Source organism: Saccopteryx leptura, chromosome 3 (assembly GCF_036850995.1).
Source record: "Saccopteryx leptura isolate mSacLep1 chromosome 3, mSacLep1_pri_phased_curated, whole genome shotgun sequence".
NCBI lineage: Eukaryota > Metazoa > Chordata > Mammalia > Chiroptera > Emballonuridae > Saccopteryx > Saccopteryx leptura.
In genome coordinates this window covers 136,089,112-136,113,242 of record NC_089505.1, presented here as the reverse complement: position 1 = coordinate 136,113,242, position 24,131 = coordinate 136,089,112, and the positions used below count along the sequence as shown (strand labels likewise).

Here is a 24,131-nt window from a genome sequence, read left to right as displayed (position 1 = left end):
GCCCGCGCTCAAGTTGGTGACCTCAGGGTCTCAAACCTGGGTCCTTCCGCATCCCAGTCCGACGCACTATCCACTGCGCCACCACCTGGTCAGGCCAAAGTTATTTCTTTTTAAAAGTTCCATTACCGATTCTGAATGTAGAAAGAGGTGAGAATCATGACTTACATTATTTAACTATGCAACTGATTTATTAGCTAACAGGTACTCTTATTTGTTGAAATGGGGTTAAGTGTTATTCCAGTAGCATATTTATACTTTTGTGACAGAGAGAGGGACAGATAGGGACAGACAGGGAGAGAGATAAGCAGCATCAGTTCTTCATTGTGGCTCCTTGCTCATGCCAGCAACCTTGGGCTTCAAGCCAGTGACCATGGGGTCATTCATGTCTATGATCCCATGTTCAAGCTGGTGACCTCAGAGTTTCGAACCTGGGTACTCTGTGTCCCAGTCCAACACTCTATCCACTGTGCCACCACCTGGTCAGGCCCAATAGCATATATTCTTAAGAATTATTATTATTATTTTTTTTTTTTTTTGTATTTTTCTGAAGCTGGAAACGGGGAGAGACACCCACATGCGCCCGAACGGGATCTACCTGGCACGCCCACCAGGGGCGACGCTCTACCCACCAGGGGGCGTCGCTCTGCCGCGACCAGAGCCACTCTAGTGCCTGGGGCAGAGGCCAAGGAGCCATCCCCAGCGCCCGGGCCATCTTTGCTCCAATGGAGCCCTAGCTGCGGGAGGGGAAAAGAGAGACAGAGACGAAGGAGGGGGGAGGGGTGGAGAAGCAAATGGGTGCCTCTCCTATGTGCCCTGGCCGGGAATCAAACCCGGGTCCCCTGCACGCCAGGCCGATGCTCTACAAGAATTATTTTTAATACTGATACCAAGAATATCTTTTAAGAAGTCTTAAGATACTTGATCAGTTACTAATTTAATATACTATATTAAAATGTAAATTTAAAGAAATTTTTACATGTGCCCAAATAACCTTAAATTCTCCAGTTCTAGATTATGCTACATAGTTATGTCTACTTTAAAAAAGACAATTTTTAGCCCTGGCCAGATGGCTTAATGGTAGAGCGTTGACCCAGCATGTGGATGTTCTGGGTTTGATTCCTGGTCAGGGCACAGAGCAGAGCAACCATCTGCTTCTCCACCGATCCCCATCCCCCTTCTCTCTTTCCTCTTCCCACAGCCATAGCTCCATTGGTTAGAGGGACTTGGCCACGGGGCGCTGAGGATGGCTCTGTGGCTTCCACCTCAGGCGCTAAAAAAATGATTCAGTTGCTGAGCAATGGTCCAAGATGGGCATAGCTTCGAGCCCTAGTGGGCTTGCTGAGTATTCTTGTTGGGCGCATGCAGGAGTATGGCTCTCAACCTCCCTCCTCTCACTAAAAATAACAATTTCTAGTGTAAACTTTTAAGTATGACAACTTATATGGACTAAGCACAATTTGAATTCTCCTACGAAAGTATTAGAGAAAGATAGTTATGCCTGTTTATTCTCTTCTATTAATGTGTACATGTATATTATACATACACACACATATTCTGTTCTTTAAGAGAACCCAGCTGTATTTATGGTAAAAATATGCATACACAAAAGAAGCATTTATATACCTAGTTTTTAAGCATTTAAAATTTTATTGACCTTCTGACTAAAAAAAAACCCATTAAACTTAAGGTCATACCTCTAAGTTTGATATACTATATACAGATCGTGCAGAATATTACTATGAAGAGATACAAATTAGTCCATGCCCAAAAAGATTTACTAAAGAATCATCTTCATAAATACATATAAAATTCTAGTGAAGGTAGGACTGTCCAGGTTTTCTGAGACACTTTCAAAGTGATCCAAGGCACAAAATATACACCAGTGTGAATACACACATATTCCAGACTTTGTGCCTCCCATGCAGCCCATCAGAGATTTGGCTTCATGACTGATAAAACTAAATGTACTGAAATGATACTTGGCTTATTAGCTTAAAAAAACCCACAGGAGCTATAAAACATCATGTAGATAATTACTCCAAAATATGGAGATACAAATACAAGCACTTTATTTTAAAAAGCGAACACAAAAAGGTGTAAATTCAAAAGTGTTTAAATGCTTCCATTTTGGATAATTCTTTTAAGAACCTATACAAGTTTGTTCCCAGAAGCTAATACATCACTAGTCTCTACTAAGAGGAAATGAATTCTAAAAATTAACATGGTTTTCAGTAATTCATATCTCACTATATAAAAACCTAGAGACCAACAATATCCAATAGCTTCAAAAGATAAGCCAAAATTTTAATGTAATCAACTCTGCCAATGTTTATATACACAAGGATAATACACTCTATAGTTTCTTATAAAATAGCAAATAAGGAGTAGATGTAGGAGATGTAGAAGGGGAAAGAGAATTCAAAAAGTCCTTCTCTTCAGTCACTTTTACTTCAGAATCATCAAAAAGCAACCACTTTCCCTCAAACTCCTTTAAGCTTTGCACTATATATGAAATTTTGTTCTCAAATCCACTAATGTTAATGCCTGTTTGGTCAGTGGATTCCTTGTTTCTGTCAGATTCATGGGTCCCATTAGTAATGTTAGTCTCAGAATTTCTATTTTCAACAAATGCTGTACTGGCACCTTTATCAGGATTAGATACTTTGTTGTATAGTTCATAATCTGCTTTGCTCTTTTGTCCTCCAAGAAGTCCAACAGCTTCTACATTTTTTTTGTTCAAAACTTTACTTGGCTGTGTGTTTCCACCGACTCTAATTGATACATCTTCATCATCGTAATTTTCAACCACATCCCTTGCTTCCTCCTCATTCAATGGCTCTGGCTTACCCATTTCACACATTTGGTTGACCACAAAATTTCCCTTATCTATTTCTAAACTGTTAAGGTCGGTGACTTTAACAGAAGCAGTGTAGTGCCCACTACTAATTGTAATGCCGCTATGCATCACAACTGCAAATAATCCATAGCTGTCATTGGTTGGCTTTGTACTCCATTCTTCTAGTGACAATTTAAGAGGTGTCAGTAAAGGAGTGTTGATCTTGGAAAGTCCACCACCATAACAATCAAACCTTTGAAGAAAAAAAATAAGGTTTTCTGCAATTCCACTTTAAATATATTCAACTTTACACCCAATGTGAAACCAAGTAACAGTCTGAATGAACCCTTAATATATATTTATTTAGTGCTCCTATGAATAAACACAAAAGAATAAAAGACCACAATTTTATATACTTAAAATATTTGCACAAAGAAAAATACTGAAATAAATGCTAATATTCAGGTGTTTCTGTGAAGGCTATATGGCATTTCACCTGCTTCATTACCCCCCTCCTTAATTCCCCCCCCTAATTTTATGCAGTGAGAAAATAAATGGCATAAAAAACACCAAATTTCAAACCAAAATTTTTTCTTTAGAAAGTCATTTTAATGCAAAGTCTATCTCTACCAGGATTTAGGGACAAAAATAAATAGTACTATAGCAAAGAAAGTCTGCTGAAAGAACCGTATGTCATTCTTCCAGCACAATAATATACGTGGAGAGCTCCTGGGAAGCCCTTGGGTAATTTTAAACAATTCACTGATAAAGAAAGGAATAAAATCTACAACGATATGTCAGAAAAAAGCCAGACTATTCAGAATGTAACTGGCATTTTTATACTTATTTTTAAATTACTTTTAGATTGTTCAAAGATCAGTTTGATTTCCTGAGTTACCTTAAAACTAAAATAATTTGGCCTTTTTCTCGCCTCAAAAAACTCTTGATATATGTAAAATTTGTTCTCCGCTTTAATCAATTTAACTTGTATCTAATAAGGAATGAAAAGATGTATAAAGAAATCACAGAATATGCAGTCAGACTAAAAGGATTTAAACTGATACATTTTTATAGGGAAACTTGATAAGAATTTTTCTATGGCAATCTTTATAAATGACTTCATTTCAGTAATTTATATTATACTGTCTTAAACAAAACTTCTCCTATAGCAGCTCATTTTCCTCATATAGCTTTTATTTGTAATACTCACTCCAAGCCACTAGCAGCAAAACACTTCAAATGAATGGTTATAACTTCAGGCATTTTGTCAAACAAAAGACTTCGTTCAGCTTCAGTATAATGATGGCAATTTTCACAGAAATATTTATCTTCTCCAACAATCCTCTCCACTGAAGCAAACTGTGAAATTGCCCATCTCAGGGTCTTCATTTCTGTTTTTGGCTCTGGAGAAACTACATAAAAGAATCCTTTCACTCACAAATAAACTTGTCAGACATTTAAAAATTAAACCACAAAGTTCCACGTTCAAAGATAGCATGCAATTTCAATGGACTAATCCTTCCAATAATAACTAAGGACATTTCTTTTTTAGTTTCAGAAACTCTTAAGTTCACCCTCAACAAGTGCACATCTTTTTAATATTTGTATTTGGTCAGCCAAAAAATATTTAGATGAACATGACAAACCTAGTCTCTGACTCAGTGTAAGACAGACTTTAGTTTATATTTAATAGCCAATTTCCAATATCTGAGCATGTAAACCAGTCTCATGATAATTTCCCATTACATTTCTGTATTTTTTGTGGTCTATACAAGACAAAACAGTGGTTCAAATGTTGTGTTTACACAAAAATATCTTCAGTAGCTTTGAGAAATTCAAGTACCTAAACGTTAACTTATAGCAAAGCGTTTCATTTTTCTCATTATACTCTACACATCAAAATAAAGATACCACAATTTTCCAAAAGCTAGTTTTTAACAAGTGAAGCTACTTGTTAAACAATGATTTTATTTTAACAAAGCCACTAAAATACAACTTCTCAATTAATTACACAAGCTTATTAGGCTGTGCTTATTGAAGAAAGCTCTAATTACTCCCTGGTCTTTACAGAGACCCCAAGTTTGCTTACTTCCAGAACTGTCTTCTACTTTGGAAAGCTCATCTTCTTGTACTGGCACACTGATGTCTTGAAAATCTTCTCTTCTTTCTGTTAAACTTTCACATTCTAAGCAACGAGTCCTTAATACCAGCTGACCTTGAAATAATTTCTCTACTAGCTCAAAACCAATTTGCTCTGTGCGTAAAATAAAAATAGGGAAAAGTGTATTGCACATTAGTTTTTCAGCACAGCCCAAATAACCAATATTCATTTAAAGCATGCATGAATAAAAGACTGACTTTCAAATCTAAACTTGTTTATTAGCATTAGGAAATGCCTTATTCATGAAATATAAATTCCTTATAAAGCTAATTTTGAATATGTTGTCTCTAAAAATAAGTCACAACTGTGTCTTCATAATTCCTTTCCCAAAGACATTCCCCCTACAGAATACCCAAAATAAGGGTGACACATTTGGTAAACCATAACCATATCAATATTTCACATTTCCCTGAGATCTGTAATCTGGACAAAACTAGGTAAAAATTCAGTTCAAGTCTGGTGTAACTACTTACCTCTCTACAACTGCATTTCACTAAATGCAATACATTTCATGAGTTTTTATGTCAAATACTGTTTATGTAAGAGGGTGAAGTATTTATCCTCTTTCCATTAAAATGTATTGAACTCCATTAGTTTATAAACCATAAATTGACATTACCTTAAGACTGAGATTTAAACACACAAAGAAATACATCTAAGCACAGTGCTTAAAACACTACAGTTCACACTGTTAAATTTCTTCTTAAACAAAACAGAAACTTTAGCCAGATTTCTACTGTATATGTATCTTAAGAGGAGAAAATTCCAATTCTGTAACTGTTGATAATGCCTACCTATCAATGTTTAAGAATAAATCGTACTGACCTTTGTTTATGGGCTTAACTTCATTACCATTAATGGGCTTAACATTATTCCCTGGCGACTGAAGTCCACAACCATTTGTTATGTTATCATTTTCACACTTCCCAGAGTCCTCTTCAAGATCATATTCATTATCTTTAGACTGTCCTTTGGATCCTTGGTTTCTTTTTCCCAGACTACAGAATTTAGAAAGAATGCTGGGTTGCTTAGTTGTAGACTTGAACCAATTTATTTTAACTCGTGATTTTTTCTGTGAGGGTCTTGCACTCTCATTGTCAGAAATGTACTTGGCAATTATTTTAGGAGGGATCTCTAATGTATCACCTGTAGCTTTCCTTTTTGATCTGGTTTGTCTCTGGTTCTCTTCCAATGACTGTTGTTCCTTGGAGACCTTAATTTTTTTCTTCATGTTACCAAATTCAGTGTCACTTTTTCTTTTCCCATTTCCTTTTGGCAGTTTTTCTTTATAGTCTTCAGAATGCCTCATATTGTCCATCTCTATGCTATCAACACCACTAATTTCCTCTTTCTGGTGAGGTTTTTCTTCTACCTTGTTAGATAATTCTGCCACATTCTTTACTTCCTCTTTTTTTAGAAGCTGGCATGCTTCTTGAATGTTTCCCAAAATACACTGTAATACTTCCTGTGCATCATGCTGTAGGTATCCTTCATACATAGGGTTGAGTTCCCTATAAAAAAAATTCCCATTTCACATATCTTAGCTTTTAAGATAAAATACAAAAGCCCTGGCCAGAGAGTTGTGTTGGTTAAAGCATCGTCCCAAAGGGCAAAGGCTGCAGGTTTGATCCCAGGTCAGGGCACACACAGAAATAGACTGATGTATGTTTCTGTCCGTTTGTCTCTCTTCCCCCTCCTCTCTCTCTAAAATCAATCAATCAACCAATCAATAGATGTAATACAAAAAAAAACCACTTTTCTATATAGAATTTATATTTTTAAGGTTAACAATATTTTTAAACTCAAAACATTTATTCAGCTACTAATATGAAATTTACCTAAATTTGTAACTATAAAAGTAAGTTTTACCTCATTTTCATTATCACAATAGAGTGCTGTATACCAAGTTTCATTCAAAGTGCTTTTTATATTATGTGTATCACATAATTCTCACAGTAACCCCATGAAGTAGGTACTGTTACCACCACTATTAACAAATAGGGTAACTTGCCCAAGATCACAGAATAGCTAAGATACAAAGCCAGGATTCGAACCTGTTCTTAGACACCATATTACACTACCTCTTAACAAACAGAACAATATATTACACCTAGGTCTATTCCTAAACTACTAAATGGTTAGATAATTTTTTAAAGACTTAACCTATAACATTTTGAATAAAGCTATTTTATATATATAGGGTCAAAAGAAATCTATTCCAGTTAATATTCTAAGGACATACAACAAAAATAGAGTATTTGGAACTTATAGTTCTTATGCATAATATATTTTGAATACAGACCTACAATTCATAATCTGAAATCCTTAGGAACAAATGTGTTTGGGAATTCAGAATTTTTCAGATTAAAAAAAATATATGGGGCCCTGGCCGGTTGGCTCAGTGGTAGAGCGTCGGTCTGGCGTGCAGAAGTCCCAGGTTCGATTCCCGCCAGGGCGCCCATCTGCTTCTCCACCCCTCCCCCTCTCCTTCCTCTCTGTCTCTCTCTTCCCCTCCCGCAGCCGCAGCTGAGGCTCCACTGGAGCAAAGATTGCCCGGGTGCTGGTGATGGCTCCTTGGTCTCTGCCCCAGGAGCTAGAGTTAGAGTGGCTCTGGTCACAACAGAGCAACGCCCCGGAGGGGCAGAGCGTCGCCCCCTGGTGGGCGTGCCAGGTGGATCCCAGTCGGGCGCATGCAGGAGTCTGTCTGACTGTCTCTCCCCATTTCCGGCTTCAGAAAAATACAGAAAAAATATATATATATACGGCACATAAGTAAAATATATATCACCAACATGATAGAGGGCAGTATACCCTAAGTAAACTTTACATAACTATTTCTACAGAAAATGCATGGATATTCACATCAGATAAATAAGAATAGAGACTATAAATAACCTCTTAAAAATAAATTTTAATAATTTAGCACCAAACTTATGAAAAAATGTCTAGTTTTTGGAGTCTCTGGATATTAAAGACTATAAATCTTGGTTTCTAGTCTCCTTGCTATATACTTGTTCATATATCATTCACCAAAGAAAGCAGTAAGCAGCTAAACTGGAATCCTAAAATTGTATCATAGGCTATACCTGAGGGTGTTAAGCAGTCGCCTTGGCTGAGTAGCGAGTTCATCAGTATATTTCTCTGGATTTAAGAGAAAACTAGCCTGAAGCTGTTCAACTGAAATGATCAAGGACTGTAAACTGCATATTAGTTCATAACTTGCCAAAGAATCTTCTTTACAATTTTCCTGCCAAGAAAGAAACACACAAATCAGTATTTTTATTTATGAACAAATTAAGTATCTTCCCTTGTCTTTGTTTCACTAGACAAACTAGCTTTTCTAAATTTAATTTCATTATAGCACTCGTTTTATGGAGTTAAAAAATAAACTTTTAAAATTTTAAGAGATTTTTTTGGGTTATTTTCTATTATGTGGATGATAATGGTTTTCTAATTATGTAAGTCAACAGTTCCTTTATATTTACTTAAATTTTAAAAGGGAGTCAATTGGGAAACAACAAATGAGTAACAGGTGGTACAAAGCTATACTAAACTGTGATGGTGGTATGACATGACAGTTTATTGGTAAACAAATTAAAGGACAGGAGGACACACTCTGTAAAAGGGGTAAGTTAGCTACTCTGTAAGAATGAAAAGTAACTGCTTTTCTGACAATGTAAAATACTGAAAAATTTAATTCTCAGTTACAGTTTAACTGAGAAATGATCTTTGTCATCCTCTTCCCAAACCCCATGTATCTATGACTTTATTTTGAAGCAAGTGAATTTCCCTTAATTTACTTTTTAACTTATTTTCTATTCTTTTTACCTTCTCTTTTTGATTAGCTTCATCTTTAAGAGCTTCTTTCTTCCTTGAAATAATATTAAATAAGTGCTTCACTCCAGATTTAAAACCGGGACAAAAATATAATACCTATAAAAAGTGAAATTGTTTTGAGTGTTTACTGAACAAATAACAATTATATTCCTAAGTCATTCAGACACTATCATGAGTTTTGTGGAGCACTTTAAAATATGCATTACTTAATATTCTGCAATTAAGATTTGTATCAAAATTGTTCTATTTCATCATCATAGCCCACTGTCTTCCCTCACTGGCAATAATGCACTGAGCCTGAGCAGGTATTGCCAAGACATGGTTGTAATGGTACAACATAAAACAGATGTGACTCAAGGGTTAAAATACTTAACCCCATAGCACCAGAAACTGGGAAGAAAAACTAAAAGTTTGACACCTTCCACTTAACCAAGGTCTACTCCATTTTGCTCTCCCAATTTTATTTAATGTATCACTCTTACCTAAAAGGGGAGGTTTATGACACACAACTCAGAATCCTTCTTTTAGCGCATTCTGATTTATTACAATCAAAGGTAAGGATAGTATGAACAATTAAAATCCTCTAATAATCTGAAATTCTCAGAAGCATTAAATGTTAAATCTCTATCTTCCCTTATCTACTAAAGTTTTATTATACAGCAAAATCATCAATTTACCTGAAGTATACTATTAAGATAGCAAGTATTGCCGAGATTATTCAGTCCCACAAATGGTAACAAGTTTTCTTTCTTCTCACAGTTTATAGGTGAGGTCTGTGCTGCAGGAACAACTTGATCACTATTAAGTATAGAGAGGAGGAGAGAGATACAATGAAATAGTATCTTAAAGTAGAAATATTATTTCCCTAGACTGTCTTTTCCTAAAAGTTGTATGATCTGAAAAGCATAAGGATTTTACTGAGATGACATTTTAAAAGAAGAAATATGTATAGGTGAAAAATTTGCCATACATTAAAATAAAAATTTTATAAGCACTTTAAAAACATTATAATTAGGAAGCCTCTAAATTAATTCTATTAAAAGGCTATTAATCCCATTTTACAGAGTAGAAAATTGAGGAACTGGTAATGATTTGTTAAGCCAACAGGACAGCTGACCCTTGAACAATGCAGGGGGCAAGGAGTGGGGGACTTAGGGGTACTGACCTCCCACCACCACCACCACACGGCTGAAAATTCCCATACAGCTTTTGACTCCCCAAAACTTAACTACTCAGAACCTACCAGAAGCCTTACTGAAAACAAAGTCAATTAACATGTTTTGTATGTTATATGTATTACATACTGTAGTCTTATAATAAAGTAAGCTAGGAAAAAAATGTTAAGAAAATCTAAGAGAAAATAATTTACAGTACTTATTGAAAAACATTCCCATACAAATAAATGGACCCACACAGTTCAAACCCATGTTTTTGTTTTGTTTTTTTTTTAATTTTTTATTTTATTTTATTTATTCATTTTAGAGAGGAGAGAGAGAGAGACAGAGAGAGAGAGAGACAGAGACAGAGACAGGGGAGAGGAGCTGGAAGCATCAACTCCCATATGTGCCTTGACCAGGCAAGCCCAGGGTTTCAAACCAGCGACCTCAGCATTTCCAAGTTGACGCTTTATCCACTGCGCCACCACAGGTCAGGCTCAAACCCATGTTAAGGATCAATTATAGTTTAACTTTACTATGGCACTAAGAATTCATGAAGAGAATTACATAGCTTTCTCTTAAAACACATTGTTCAAGCTTATAATTCTATTACCTCTCTCGAACAAAACATTAGGTCATCCCAGCATTTTTATATTTTAGCTGCTATTACTCTAGCACCTCAAAATGTTTATAGGCATGAATGCTGGTACACAAAAGTATCACAAACAACCTCCTAAATGGATTACTGGTAAATATTAGAAAATTACACATGAAACCAAATTTACTCTAGTCATACAGCAGAATACCTATCTGCTATAGGGAGCTAGCCTAGACTCCAACTGGAGCAACTGCTGATGGAATCAAGTATTTCATTTTGTTCTGATTTCAGTCACTTAAAGGATTTGTATCAAAAGCATTTTTTAAGTTTATTCTAAATATAATTTGCTATTGTACACCCCCAGCAGGTTTGATAATTCATGTTAGGTATGACTACAAAGTTTAAATATCTCAGGTAACTGTTAAGTATTCTTGCCCTCCCCCAAATCACCCATCTCTTCATCCTTACACTAAATGTGTTGTATTACAATCAAGTTTACACTGAAAAACAATTGTAGTCAATAAATATTTCTCCAAGAATTGGTTGAGCAAAATGTAAATGAGTTAACATTATGGATGTGATCCCTTTGGGAATCAAAAGTTTCGCTGATTTTACTGTATACCACCAGACTTAACTCACAAATGTGTGAGACTTTTTTTTTTTTTTTTTTGGCCTCTATGGACTATCAGGTCAGAATGTCTGGAAGTATCAACTGATGTTCATTCCTTCACTGATATGGAATTTTAAAAATACAGAAATATACTTAAGATACCTACATTTCAGATCCTCTAAATTCAGAAGCTTTTTCTTCATTTTCTTGAGAATCTGTGAAATCTAAGGCTCTCTTAGTTTCCTTTTTCTGAAAAAACTTCAAGGAAAGTCTGTTTTTCTTTGATGGACTACCTTTTGATAGCCCATTACTTTCACTAGGTATGACACCAGGCATTTTCTCTTCAAATCCCCGAGTTGACAAGTATTAATTTATATAGGAACGTTATGATCACCAATCATATCTGTTAATCACAGAAAAGACTTCATTAGTTTTCAGTTATCAGCTGAAGGCAATAAAATCAATTTTGAAAACAAATTTACCAAGGAACAATACTAATTAGAACTTATTTGAAAATGTAATAATGCCTGGCAATAATAGGCACTCTAATGTTCTACTGCTTGCCATTTGTCCTTAACTTTCTTACACAAGGAAAAGTACCAGAGATACATGGTATTTTTTAGCTTGATTATTAAAAGTCACATCACAAAATACATTTTAATAGACCTACGGTAAAGTAGATTAAATAAAACCTTAATTATTATAGTTTATTAATTCACTCAGAAAATATTGACTAAGCAACTACTATCTCTAATTACAAAGTAGGGGTGGGAAATGAAGAGGGATGAATGGGAAATCAAAGGATACTGGAATGAGTCTGCCTTCCAAGGTCTTTTCTACTTGTTAATATGAATACATGAAATATTCTCTAGAAAATCTCTTTAAAGTATAATTTGAATAAGGAAAAGGCATTAATCTGGTGCTGTTATACCTAAAAGCTTGAGTGAAAAGTATTAAGAAGGTTGAGACAGTGGTGCATTTTGTGTACATAAAATTCTTTAGCACTAGAAACCACAACACCCTACTTATTTTCTAAACATTTTCTAAAAAATATAGTTTTTAAAATAATGTTTCATGTAGGAAAAAGATAATTTGGTGTGCCTATTGCTCTCTTTCTTCCCAGTTTTAAAGTAAAACTTTTAGATTAAAAAAAAGGGTAATATTTTTGGTAGTTACTTTTTACATCAGTTTTTTTTTTCATTAGGATATCTGGAGGAAAATTATCTAAGAACCCAAAACAAAAGCTCAGCAATGACTTTCCAATGTGTATACAGAATACCATAAATTAACAAAACTCAATCAAATTCCATCCTTTCTAAAGCATTTCACTGGTTGCCTCTCATCTGAGAATTAACACTGAACTCGACATTGAAACCACATTTTTCAGACTCAAGCCAGGAATGTGGAAAGTTGACCAATTTCCCCATCCCCTCCTCCAACTCAATTTACTCTCCTGGCCACTTAATGCCGACGATGCTATCACGAATGATAAACCAGCCTGCGCTAAATTGTCGGGGATCTCTAATCATTAAAAAAAAGGTTTTTCTTTGGAACCAATCCTAATAAATGATGGAAATTGGACTGTCTCAGAAACAGAGTACGTAAATACAAGAAAAACTGATGAAGCAGCTGAAAGAACGGATTATCCAAATAAAACCAACCCTCTTGGCTCTCTGAAAACAATAACTGAACATTTAACATTTCTGAGACTTAAAACATTTCTTGCACCTGGCTTTCCTTAAAACTAGGGGTTGTTACATCAAAAGTGTCTATCCTGTAAGTAAATCCCACTTCTCAGAAAGCACAATGAATCGAACACTAAATGTTCTTGAAGTGACAGCGTGAACACTCAGTCCCATTAGTTTTTTCTTTCCATTATAAAATGACACGACTCAACTCCAAACAAGAACACCCTCGACAAAGGTTTAAGACACGCGGCGTTCCAAATACTTCTCAAAAAATTAAAAGAAACTGCGCTGTACCATTTCGCAGTTACCGACACAGGACAACGTAAATGGAAACACGTCTCCTCCCTAACCCCAACCGCTCTACAACGCAAAAGAAAGTGCAAGATGACGAGAGGAGCGGAGGTCGCGGCCCATCCCAACCAGGGCACGGCGGGAGGCTGGCCCGCGGTGTCCTTGGCCGGAACCACAACTCCGGCCCCCACGCCCGTGGGGTTGTCCCATTTACGCCGAACCCGCACCTGCTTTCTCGAGTCCCGCCGCGGCAGGAGGGGGCGCCCCGCCCGGTGCCAATGGGCTCGGCGGGCAGCTCCGCCAGGGCGCAGCACCAGCACGGTCTGGGGGGTCCTCCCCGCGGCACCGACACCCGTGTCCCAGAGCAGCCCCACTCGGGAGCCGGCCCAGCCTGCATCGGCGCCCGGCACCGGCCTCTCCTCCCCAGGCCCTCTTTACCTGGTCATGGCCCCAAGCGAGGTCCACGGCGGTGACGCCGTCGAGTCCAACTGGGATGAGTGTGAGTGCGACAGCTAGACCTTGCCCCGAGCCTGCGGAGTCCCCGACCCACTCGCGGAAAAGCTGGCCGCTTCGCCTTCCCCGCGACACAGTGACCATTCGCTTTCCAGAGCGGGAACCCGGGCCGCCGCTCGGTCCTGCCTTGCGCCGGCACCCACTACATCCCCGGAGCGGCGCCCGCCCGCGCCTGCCCCGGAATGGTAAGAAGCGCAAGAACTAGCCCCGCTGGCTAAGCGCCCGAACCGCTAGGGTCTTCCCCACTCCACCACCGAGGGGAACTTGGCGCGTTTTCCTCAGTCTCAGGACCCCCGTGCTTTAGCCTCCGCCCGCGCCAGCGCTGCGATTGGAGGTGGCGTCCTTCGAAAATGCCGGTTCTAATCTCCGCGTTGTAGAGCCTGAAAAGCAGGAGCCGCCACGCGACCGCCACTAGCCCTCGGCGTGCACGTGCTTCGGAACCAGCTGGAACGGTAGTTTCCCCTAGAGCCTAACGGGTTCTGCAGTTTCAAACAGCGTAGGCACCGTCGCGGGCAGCTAGCACGGGTCCTCGCTGAGGGCGCGCGCTAGGTGCTAGAGGCCTGGCTGGCGGGCTCGAGCCTCACACCCCACCCCCTGTCGTATTTTTTTTTTTTTTTTTTTCTCGTGTGGTGTTTTTTTTTTTTTTAACTATTTGTGCGCGCGGGTTGAAGGAAAAGTACGGGTCGGGAGACGGGACAGAGAAAGATGGGATGGGCTCCTTCCTGGAGGCGTCGCCAGATGCTCAAATCCACCAGTCCCTGAGCAATCCCCAGACCTTGCTCCTCCTCCCCACCCCACCCGTCTGAAAGAGCCAATCAGAAGTTCCTAGACCAAAGTCAATGGAAAGGGCGGGGAAAGGAAGTCCAGCCAATACCAAGAAGAAAAAGGGGTAATTAACCAATGTCACCCCAATAAATCCAACAAAAGTTAAAAAAAGAAAAATTTTTTAAAAAGGAGGGCTCTAGCCAATCATTGTTGGACAAACAGAGTAATTTTCAGGAACTCTTCCCTTCCTTCCGCTCGCATTGGCACTCGACCGCGCGCTTTCGCGGTCAACTGTTAAATCTCGCTCTGCGCTTTGTGAATCCGCGACACCTCCGAGGGCGCGGTCTTCGGAGTGAGGCCCTCGGGTAAGCCCCGCCCCCTTTTTGCGTACACCCTCGGGTGGGGTTACCAGGGAAACTAGTTTCGGAAAATGGCTGACCCGGATGCTTATTGGTCAGCGCAGGGTTTTTCTCTTTGCATTCACCGCCCCAGCCCAGGCCTATCCAATAAAAACAAACGCTGCCATTGATAATCCTAAATTCTCCATGGAATACAGTAGAGCTCTTTCCTCAACTCTCTTCATCCCTGTTTTATTTTCTCCCGTTTCCGGACGAGAAAGCAAAACGGCATTTTAAGGCCCGGCTTTGGCTAGGATATCTGTGAAGGATTGCTGCGCGAGCCCTTACTAAAGGCTCAGAAACAGCGAGGTAGACCTCACCAGGGTGTTGCTTTCTTCTGTGTTTGCCTGCTTTGTGAGATGACCTCACAACCGAAAAAACAAGGGCAGGATAAATGCAGTCCCAATTCATTTAATTAGGCAGGTACTCTTGGGTGCTTACTGTGTGCCAGGCATTTTTCAGGGTGCCAGGGATACGGTGTAAATGAAATATATTCCCTGCTCTAAAGGAGATTGACATTCTAGACGGGACATAAATTGAACTGAAGTGATAGGAAATTATATGAGGGATAGGGAAAGGAGATAAAAGTGTGCTGTTGTAGGATAGTCTTGAAAGACCTCTTTGAGTTGCTAGTTGAGCAGAGAGCTGAGTGAAAACAGAGAGCCTTGGAGAAATCCAAGGGAAGGATGGTCCAGGCCCAACAGTGTGGGAAATAAGATTTTTTGTTAACATGGCCGGAGTCTGATTAAGCTGGGTAAGGAGATGGGAGCCATTGGAGTTTTGCGCTGGAGAGTGGAGTGGTGGGTAGACTTGACCTTAAAAATTGTGCAAGCAGGAAGTCAGCTAGGAGGCTATTTCAGTAGTCCAGAACTGAAGTATAGTGGTTTGTGATCGGGTGGTAGCAGTGAAAATGTTGAGAACTGGTGGGATTCAGAATATATTTTGAAGTGGAGCCAACATGCTCTACTGATGAATTGTAAAGAAAGAGAGAGACAAAAATGACAAGGATTTTTTTTCATCAAAGCAACTGGACAGTGTTTAGGTGTTGCCAAAGTGGGATGCACTGGGGAACTAGAGGGTTTGGTGGGAGGGACCATTGTTCTTAGACATTAAGATTGAGATACCTATTTCACATACAAGTAAAGATGGTGAGCCAGCAGATACCAACTTTGGAGCTCAATGGACAGTTTAGATCAGGAGATATACATTTGGGAACCACCAAATAGTATTTTTATCGATTGATTGAATGATTGATTTAAAGAGACAGGGAGGAAAGGGGATAGGGTGGGGATATCCATTCGTTGTTCCACTTAGTTGTGTCTTCACTGGTTGCTTTCCATATGTGCCCTGACCGGGAATCAAACCCACAACTTTGGTGTTTCCAGATCTGACAGAGCTAACCTGCCAGGGCCACCAATTGGTATTTTAAACCAGGAGACAGGGAGAAATCACCTAGAATGATAATATTACAGTGGTACCTTGAGATACGAACAGACCAACATACGAATATTTTTTTAAGATATGAGCTGCAACTCGGTCCGTATTTTTGTTCGAGGTCTGAGCGAAATTCTGAGATAGGAGTCGTGATTTGGGAAGCTACCGCTAGTTGGCGCATTGGCGCACAGGTCCAGTATTGGCAATTTGATATACGAGTTAACTGACTTACGAGCTTGGTTACAGAACGAATTAAATTCGTATCTCAAGGTACCTCTGTAATCCTAAAAAAAAAAACCTGCAAGGGATGACTGATGACCTCTTCCCTTGCTATGCCAGGAATTCTGAATTCAGATAACTGCCCCTTAATTTACTACCCTTAGCCTTCCCCCCTACTAAAAAAAATTTTTAAGTGAAACTTAGAAAGCTTTTAATCATTGAGTTTATAAAAAGAACTCTGACATTCACAATGATATCTAAACTTCCTAAAAAGAATTAATTCTGTTATCACATGGTAAAATAAGTTCAAAACTAGTTTTTTACCATATTCTCAAGGGATTGATGAGTCCTATTTGAGAGCGGAAGAAGAAGCTCCCCAACTCATTTTGAGGCCAATATACTGATGATGCCTAAAGTAGACAAAGACAGAATTAGAAAAAAATAACTATAGGTCAGTTTTTTAGTTTGCCCTTGTGTACCATTGCCTGGAGTGTATCATGTACTAGCAAAATCATTGCCACTTTCAAACTCTACTCAGATGGATAATCATTTCTAATTTTCCTGGTTCTCGTTTTCCTATATCTCAATTGAGATCCTATTGTCTGTAGCCACTATTCTTCTTCTAATATGACTTACAATATCATTCAAGGTTCATTTGCAGAGAACAGAATCTATTCCGCCTGGCATAAGTATGAAGGGTACTGAATACTTGGGAGTATTGATTAAATAGACTCTAAGATTTTTTTTTCAGGAATGAGTCCCAGAGCCTTCACAGAACAAGGCCTCCAAGTGAGCAATAACTTTTCTATGATCAGGAAATGATTTCTGAACTATATTGTTTTTGCAAATGCCTAGGAAACTACCATCATCAGAAAGTTGTTTGTGTTGCCAATGCTGTGCCCACTGTGTGCTACACCAGCACAACTATGTCCTAAATCAGGGGTCCCCAAACTACAGCCCGCGGGCCACATGCAGCCCCCTGAGGCCATTTATCCGGCCCCCGCCACACTTTCGGAAGGGGCACCTCTTTCATTGGTGGTCAGTGAGAGGAGCATAGTTCCCATTGAAATACTGGTCAGTATGTTGATTTAAATTTACTTGTTCTTTATTTTAAATATTGTATTTGTTCCCGTTTTGTTTTTTTACTTTAAAATAAGATATGTGCAATGTGCATAGGGATTTGTTCATAGTTTTTTTTATAGTCCGGCCCTCCAATGGTCTGAGGGACAGTGAACTGGCCCCCTGTGTAAAAGTTTGGGGACCCCTGTCCTAAATACTGCCCGTCAAGGCCCATTGAACTAGTGGCTGGATATCTAGAATTTGCTAATGTTGCTTTAGAAATACCAAACACCTCCCCAAATGTGCTTATCAGTAGCCACAGTGGAAGGCCATGGGTGCATATCAGGGTTTGTTGTATCTCTGGCACTGTTATTCACACAAAAATTTAAGGGGTTTCAAATCCTTTTGCTTTCAGTCAGTTCTGTGTGGGAGAAATCACAGCTACAGTTCTTGCCTAGATATAGTTTTTAAGCCCAAAGACCCTTTATATTTTATTTTCTGGCTTCTGTGTGTTGAACAGCTACCTCACCCTCAGTGACAGCTATCCTGGGGACATCTGAAATGATGTGATTTAACAGGTTGACAGCATTCTTAATTCTGTATTTGTCAGCTTTGTATGGCTGAGCGGCAAGCATATTTCCTTACAGGCTTTTGTTCACAGGCACTGTTTCTATGTGCTTTGATTTGGAGTTAGAGAAATAGTTTTTTTCAGTAGAAAAATAGTTTTTTTTCAGCCCTTTAAGGCTCCAAGTTCTGGGACTCAATGCACTTAGATTATAGACAGAGTACCCCCCTCTAGACAAAGCTTTCTTGCTTTCTTTCTTTCTTTTTAGATTTTTTAAAAATTTATTCATTTTTAGAGAGAGACAGAGAAAGAGAAGGGAGGAGGAGCAGGAAGCATCAACTCCCATATGTGCCTTGACCAGCCAAACCCAGGGTTTTGAACTGGCAACTTCAGCATTCCAGGTCGATACTTTATCCACTGCACCACCACAGGTCAGGCCAATTTCTTTTCATAGCTACTTGCAGGTTGGCTAGCTCTGGCCTGAGTTCATTTCTCATAGGACTTCGCTAAAAGTGGCATGAAAAGGCCAGCAAATACCAAGTTTGTAAAACTTGCCTCTTATCTCCCTTCATACCACAAATATCTTGCAACTGAACAAGAGTCAGCACTTTTTCATCTTGCAGTATCTAAGTCTGCCCAAATGCTTCCCCTAAGTCAACATGTCATTTCTTTTAAGGTTATTCTGTGTGCACAGTGAATTTATAGTCTTCTGGCCACTAGACCTATAATTAGGGTTAAGTCATAACATAGCCTAGTTGGGAGGTGCTGTGACTGATATTAGAGGACTATTCCCTAAAAAAGATATAAGATGCCTGACCTGTGGTGGCGCAGTAGATAAAAGTGTCAACCTGGAAATGCTGAGGTTGCCGGTTCGAAACCCTGGGCTTGCCTGGTCAAGGCACATATGGGAGTTGATGCTTCCAGCTCCTCCCCACCTTCTCTCTCTGTCTCTCTCTCTCCCTTTCTCTCTCCTCTCTAAAATGAATAAATAAAATTAAAAAAAAAACTCTCAAAAAAAAAAGATATAAGACTTAGCAGCATATACCACCAGGAGTTTGGGGTATGCCTGACTTTCAACAAGTCACTGCTGAAGGTAGCAGAGGCCTCGTAGAACTTGGTTCACTGATAGCGGTGAGGATGACAGGACCCTAAAACAATAGAGGCCAGATGGCAATGCTAAACTACCAGAAGCCAGCATCCAGGGAGATACAATGATTATAATGTGGACCTGAGCCACACCGTTATGGAAATGCTTAACAGAACTTGGTGTTCTTAGGGGCAAAATAGATAGGCAGCCAACATTGGTCTTATTAGTTTGTATCAGCAGAAACAAATCAAGAATAGATGACCAGGAGGCTTAGGACTATCATCCAATAAAGTCACAATTCCTTACTGTAAACCTAAGCCAGTTTACAGATGTGCAACCCATTGACTGAAGAGGTCCCCAGCAGGAAGGACCCTGCTACACTTCAAGTATAAATGGTGCCTCAGCTGTGGTGGCACAGTGGGTAAAGCGTCAATCTGGAATAGTGAGGTCACCAGATCAAAACCCTGGCCTTGTCCGGTCAAGGCACATGCAAGAAGCAACTACAAGTTAATGCTTCCTGCTCTCCCTCAGCTCCTTTCTCTCTCTTTCTTCTCTCTCTAAAATCAATAAATAACATCTTTAAATATATATATAAATGATAATGATTTCCCTAGTTCACCCCAAACCCTCAAAGTACAGAGTTGGGCAAAAGTAGGTTTACAATTGTTTATATGGAACATTATACAATATTTAATAGTAACACAAGAATAATCTGTTTTGCAAACTCACAACTGTAAACACACTTTTTCCCCATCCTGTATGTTTGGTAATTGTACCTTGAGGAAATGGGAATACCCAGGCATTTCAAGGTCTGAATTGACATTGATACCCAGAGACCAGAAGTATCATCAAGGCCTTCTGTTAGAGTGGAGGCATAGAGAGGCCAGTTAATAAGTGGGGTCAAGGCAAGGTCCAGCTCTGAATGGGTCCATTGGTTCTCTGGCCCACATAGTGGTAATTTCCCCAGTCCTCAAATGTAAAATGAGATTGACCTATTTGGCAAAGGGTACAAACCCATCGGGACCTTTGCCTGTGGAGTAAAAGCTAAATGGAAGCTCTGAAATCCCCTCCTCTCCCCAGCTAATCGTGGCAAAGGAAATCAAAACAATGTTGTATCTCAGGAGAGGAGACAGAAGATAGTGCCACTCTTATGAATTTAAAAGATGCAAAGATGCTGATTCCTAATATTTCTCCATTTAACTGACCATGTGTTTCTGCCAAAAATAGATGGACCTGGAAAGATGACAGTAGATTATGGCAAGTGGGCCTGATGGCAGCTGCTGTGCCAGATGTAGTATATTTGCTACAGAATGGATTAATACAGCCTCAGGTACGTACTTGGTGCACATCATTGATTTATTGAATGCATTCTTTTCTATTCCAATCTTAAAGAAGGATCAGAAACAGTTGCAATCCATGAAACAGACAAAACTATACTTTTACAGTTTGCCCAGAGCTATGTTAACATTCCTACCCTCTGTTGTAAAATAGCTTGAACAGACCTAGACCTTCTGGACGTCTTGCAGAACATCATGTTAATCTATTACATCAATGACATCCAGCTGATTGAGCACCATAAGTTGATTATCCCATAACTATAGCAGGAGAATTAAAGAACTAAAAGTGTGCATGCATGGTAGAAGTCCACAGGAGTATGCACAAGAAAGAGAAGTCCTCATCTTCCATATTGGGAAGTCAACAGATAATGGCTATGAAAAATCAGGAAGTAGAAATATGAACATGTTATTTAGATATGTGGAGATAAATGCTAGAGAATCAGCTAAAAGTTGAAAGTGGTTGCTTGAGGGAATGGAAAGCCCTGTTGCAACCACTTAACTCTTTAAATCCCGGATATGTGTCACTTTAAAAAAAACAAGAAACTTTTTTTTAAAAGCACTGTAAATGAATTGTTTTCTGATTTCATCCCCGGGGGAAGGTCAGCACAAAGAGGCTCAGCAGGAGTAGGGTTATTTGGGATTTGGATGACAATTCTTCCAACTCTCATCTTCTGGGTGCAAGGGAAAGAAAGACAGGCTCAGTGCATGAGCCCTTGTCCTCCCCCAGGGTCTTTAGTAGCCACAAAAGGCAACCGACCTCAAAAAGCTAGTAAAACCACTGTCTAGTATTTAAACTTATTTCCACACATTAAAGTCTTTTTAAAAGGTAAAATCCATTTGACTTCAGGATTTTCAATTCCTTTCCACAGCCTCAAGCCCCAGGGTCAGTTGGGAGGACCTCCCATGCCTATGAAAGGAACGCTTTGCCCCACTTCCTTAATATTTGGTATCAATTTAGTAGATGAGTGTCCAGTAAGTGGGTGGGTGCTGAGGGGGTTGCAGGAAGCCTCAAGAGCTTATTTAGAGCCTATTTATATTTCACGGGAAGAGAATCTTGTCTTTCACATACCATTAACAGTCTCTTATTCTTTGTGTTTAACCCATCCTGAAAAGAGACCTACAGTTAAACTTCAACAGCAATATTTCTTTTTCTCTGCATAAGACTTAATAAAGTACTAAGTATTTGAGAAAAATTAATTCCTATTCTTTTGACTATCATTTTGGACTCATGACTTACTACATTCTTGTTTTAAGTATAAATTTAATTTCCTTTTTGAAGCAAAACACTGTAACAATTTAATCTGTGGGAACTCCTTTTAAGTTGGCTTCTAGGTCCTCTCAACATTTTGAAAGCATCCTTGTCTGCTGGCACAATCCAAATCCATCTTTCAAAATATTTTCTCAATAATTTGAATATACCATATAATATGTTGCGTTACCATGTTATATATGCTCAAGTTACAGTATTATTAAAAGTTTTTAAGCCTTAATTAAAAAAATAAATCTAAGTAAGTCATAAGATACTATTTACTATCTATTACTTTACCTTTTCATTTCAGGCTTTGACAAGAGCCCAGGTATTTATCAATCAGACAAGAATACAGTTGGCTCTAACATGAGGATTGTGTAATGATTATTATGGGCTTCTTTCAGACCAATTATCTTGGAGTTAGATTTTGTGTAGGCCTAGGTATGGAACCAACCCAAACTTTATGGTCTAAGATTATAACAACCTCTTCTTTTTCATGCTTCTGTGGTATAAAGCCAGTAGCCACGGCCACCATCACAGCCGCCTGGCCCATTCAGGTTCGCATTTGATTCGGACAGATGGTAATGAAACAACGGAGCCAAGAACTGGTGGGCCATTATCTTTAATCCTAGCTTGCACCCGGCTGGCAAGTAAAAACACACACTGGGCTCCAAAACCCACTCATTCAGTGCTCACAAAGCTACTGACTTATCCGAGTTTCCTAGAATCAAAGGTTTCTAGCTCACCAGACTTATTCACCTCTGTTTCCCAAAAGAGGTTCTCTCTGTACAAACTCTGCACAAATTGGCTTCTTCTCCTTCAGCAATCCGCCATCTTGGCTGCCTCTCTTCTCCTCCACGTGGCCCTTCTCTGCTCTCCTACAGCATGGGCTTCTCCTAGAACATAATCACTCTTCTCCCAGAACAACGTGATCTCTCTTCCTTTTAAAACCTTTTGGTGTGAAAGCCCTCCCCTGACACATATTAACATAATCATGCCCATCCCAAGCAATCACCTGGGCGACCGACTTCCATGTGGGCAGCTGCCATCTTTAACAAAGTGAACATAATCTATTTTATCTGCCCAACATGTGGCCTCTACATGCATGGTTCTTCTGCTGGTCTCTATTGGCTACCTCATGGCTGCATTCAGCTGGCAGGTAGTCTGGGGCCTGGGCTCAGCTAGAGACAGTAAGGCCTCCCTCTCCCTGTTGTTGTTCCTCCTCAGGGAAGTTGCAACGAGCTTCTTTACAAGATGACCACAGCAGTGTTCCAACAGGGCAAGACCCAGTGCACAAGCATGTACTAGGCCACTGCCTGTATTACTGTATTACACTCCCTTTGGCCAAAGGAAAACCTGTGGCCAAGTCTGAAGTCAATGTGCTATGGGTCTTCACAAGGACATGACTATGTGTGTGTGTGTTTGGTACAGAGTGGGGGACTAGTGGGAGGCAGTGGTTTGAGTCTGACTCTGGAGTCATTAAGGTTACAGTCTACCTACTCCAGTCTTCCTATAAATATTAACAAAATATAAGTCCTTCCATTCAGGGATCTATCAGACAGATGACCTAATATTAATACAGAATTTTATATGAGATTTGATCTAAGTATCCCCTTAACTACAGTAAGTTTTTATATACAAATATATATTTCTTAGTTTCATTTTTAACCTTTTATGCAAGGCAGTTCAGTATTGAACTCAAATTGCTTACCTTTAAAATGTCTTTAAATAATATATATCATATATATTTACTTTACCTATAGTGCCTGAAGACAATTAAGAAATTGTAAAGCAATTTAATATTAAAATACAACAAACAAGTGCAGGCAGGATGTGGAGAAAAGGGAACCCTTGTGCACTGTTGGTGGGAATATAGATTGTTGCAGCCACTGTGGAAAACAGTATGTATTTTCCTCAAAAAAATTTAAAATGGGACTGCCTTATGACCCAGCAATTCTACTTCTGGTAATTTATCCAAAGAAACCCAAAACACTAATCCAAAAGAATATATGCATTTCTATGTTCATTGCAGCATTATTTACAATAGCCAAGATCTGGAAGTGGCCCAAATATCCATCAGTAGATAACTGGATAAAAAAGTTGTGGTACATTAACATCAGCCATAAAAAGAATAAGAACTTGCCATTTACAACAACATCAATGGACCTAGAGGGTATTATGCTCAGTAAAATTAGTCAGACAGAGAAAGATAAATACCATGTAACTATACTTATATGTGGAACCTATAAAGAAAAATAAATGAACAAACAACACAGGAAGAAACTTATAGTTACAGAAAACAAACTGATGGTTGCCAGATGGGAGGG

General features: G+C 39.1%; 1 protein-coding gene across 2 annotated transcripts; it reads right to left on the bottom strand.

The window, feature by feature from the left end:
• Positions 1-1,624: 1,624 nt before the first annotated feature.
• USP1 (ubiquitin specific peptidase 1) lies at positions 1,625-14,231 on the bottom strand. Of its 2 annotated transcripts, XM_066376452.1 has the most exons (9): positions 13,617-14,229; positions 11,366-11,602; positions 9,512-9,632; positions 8,826-8,930; positions 8,084-8,244; positions 5,823-6,508; positions 4,926-5,090; positions 4,047-4,248; positions 1,625-3,089 (listed from the first exon to the last, which is right to left on the bottom strand). In XM_066376452.1, exons 2-9 carry the CDS (start codon positions 11,533-11,535, stop codon positions 2,354-2,356), a joined length of 2,346 nt encoding a protein of 781 aa, XP_066232549.1. In that variant the 5' UTR covers positions 11,536-11,602; positions 13,617-14,229; the 3' UTR covers positions 1,625-2,353. The 2 variants fall into 2 exon arrangements, with proteins under 2 accessions (XP_066232549.1, XP_066232550.1); XM_066376453.1 differs by lacking the exon at positions 11,366-11,602 and having other exon boundaries at positions 13,617-14,231.
• Positions 14,232-24,131: the final 9,900 nt, after the last annotated feature.

Excerpts from the sequence above, each read along its gene's own strand:
- USP1 (XM_066376452.1), bottom strand. The coding sequence starts at position 11,535 with ATGCCTGGTGTCATACCTAGTGAAAGTAATGGGCTATCAAAAGGTAGT. Across the intron at positions 6,509-8,083 it reads CGACTGCTTAACACCCTCAG|GGAACTCAACCCTATGTATG; the intron begins GTATAGCCTATG and ends TTTTTTTTATAG. Across the intron at positions 4,249-4,925 it reads AGTAGAAGACAGTTCTGGAA|TTTCTCCAGAGCCAAAAACA; the intron begins GTAAGCAAACTT and ends TCTTTTATGTAG.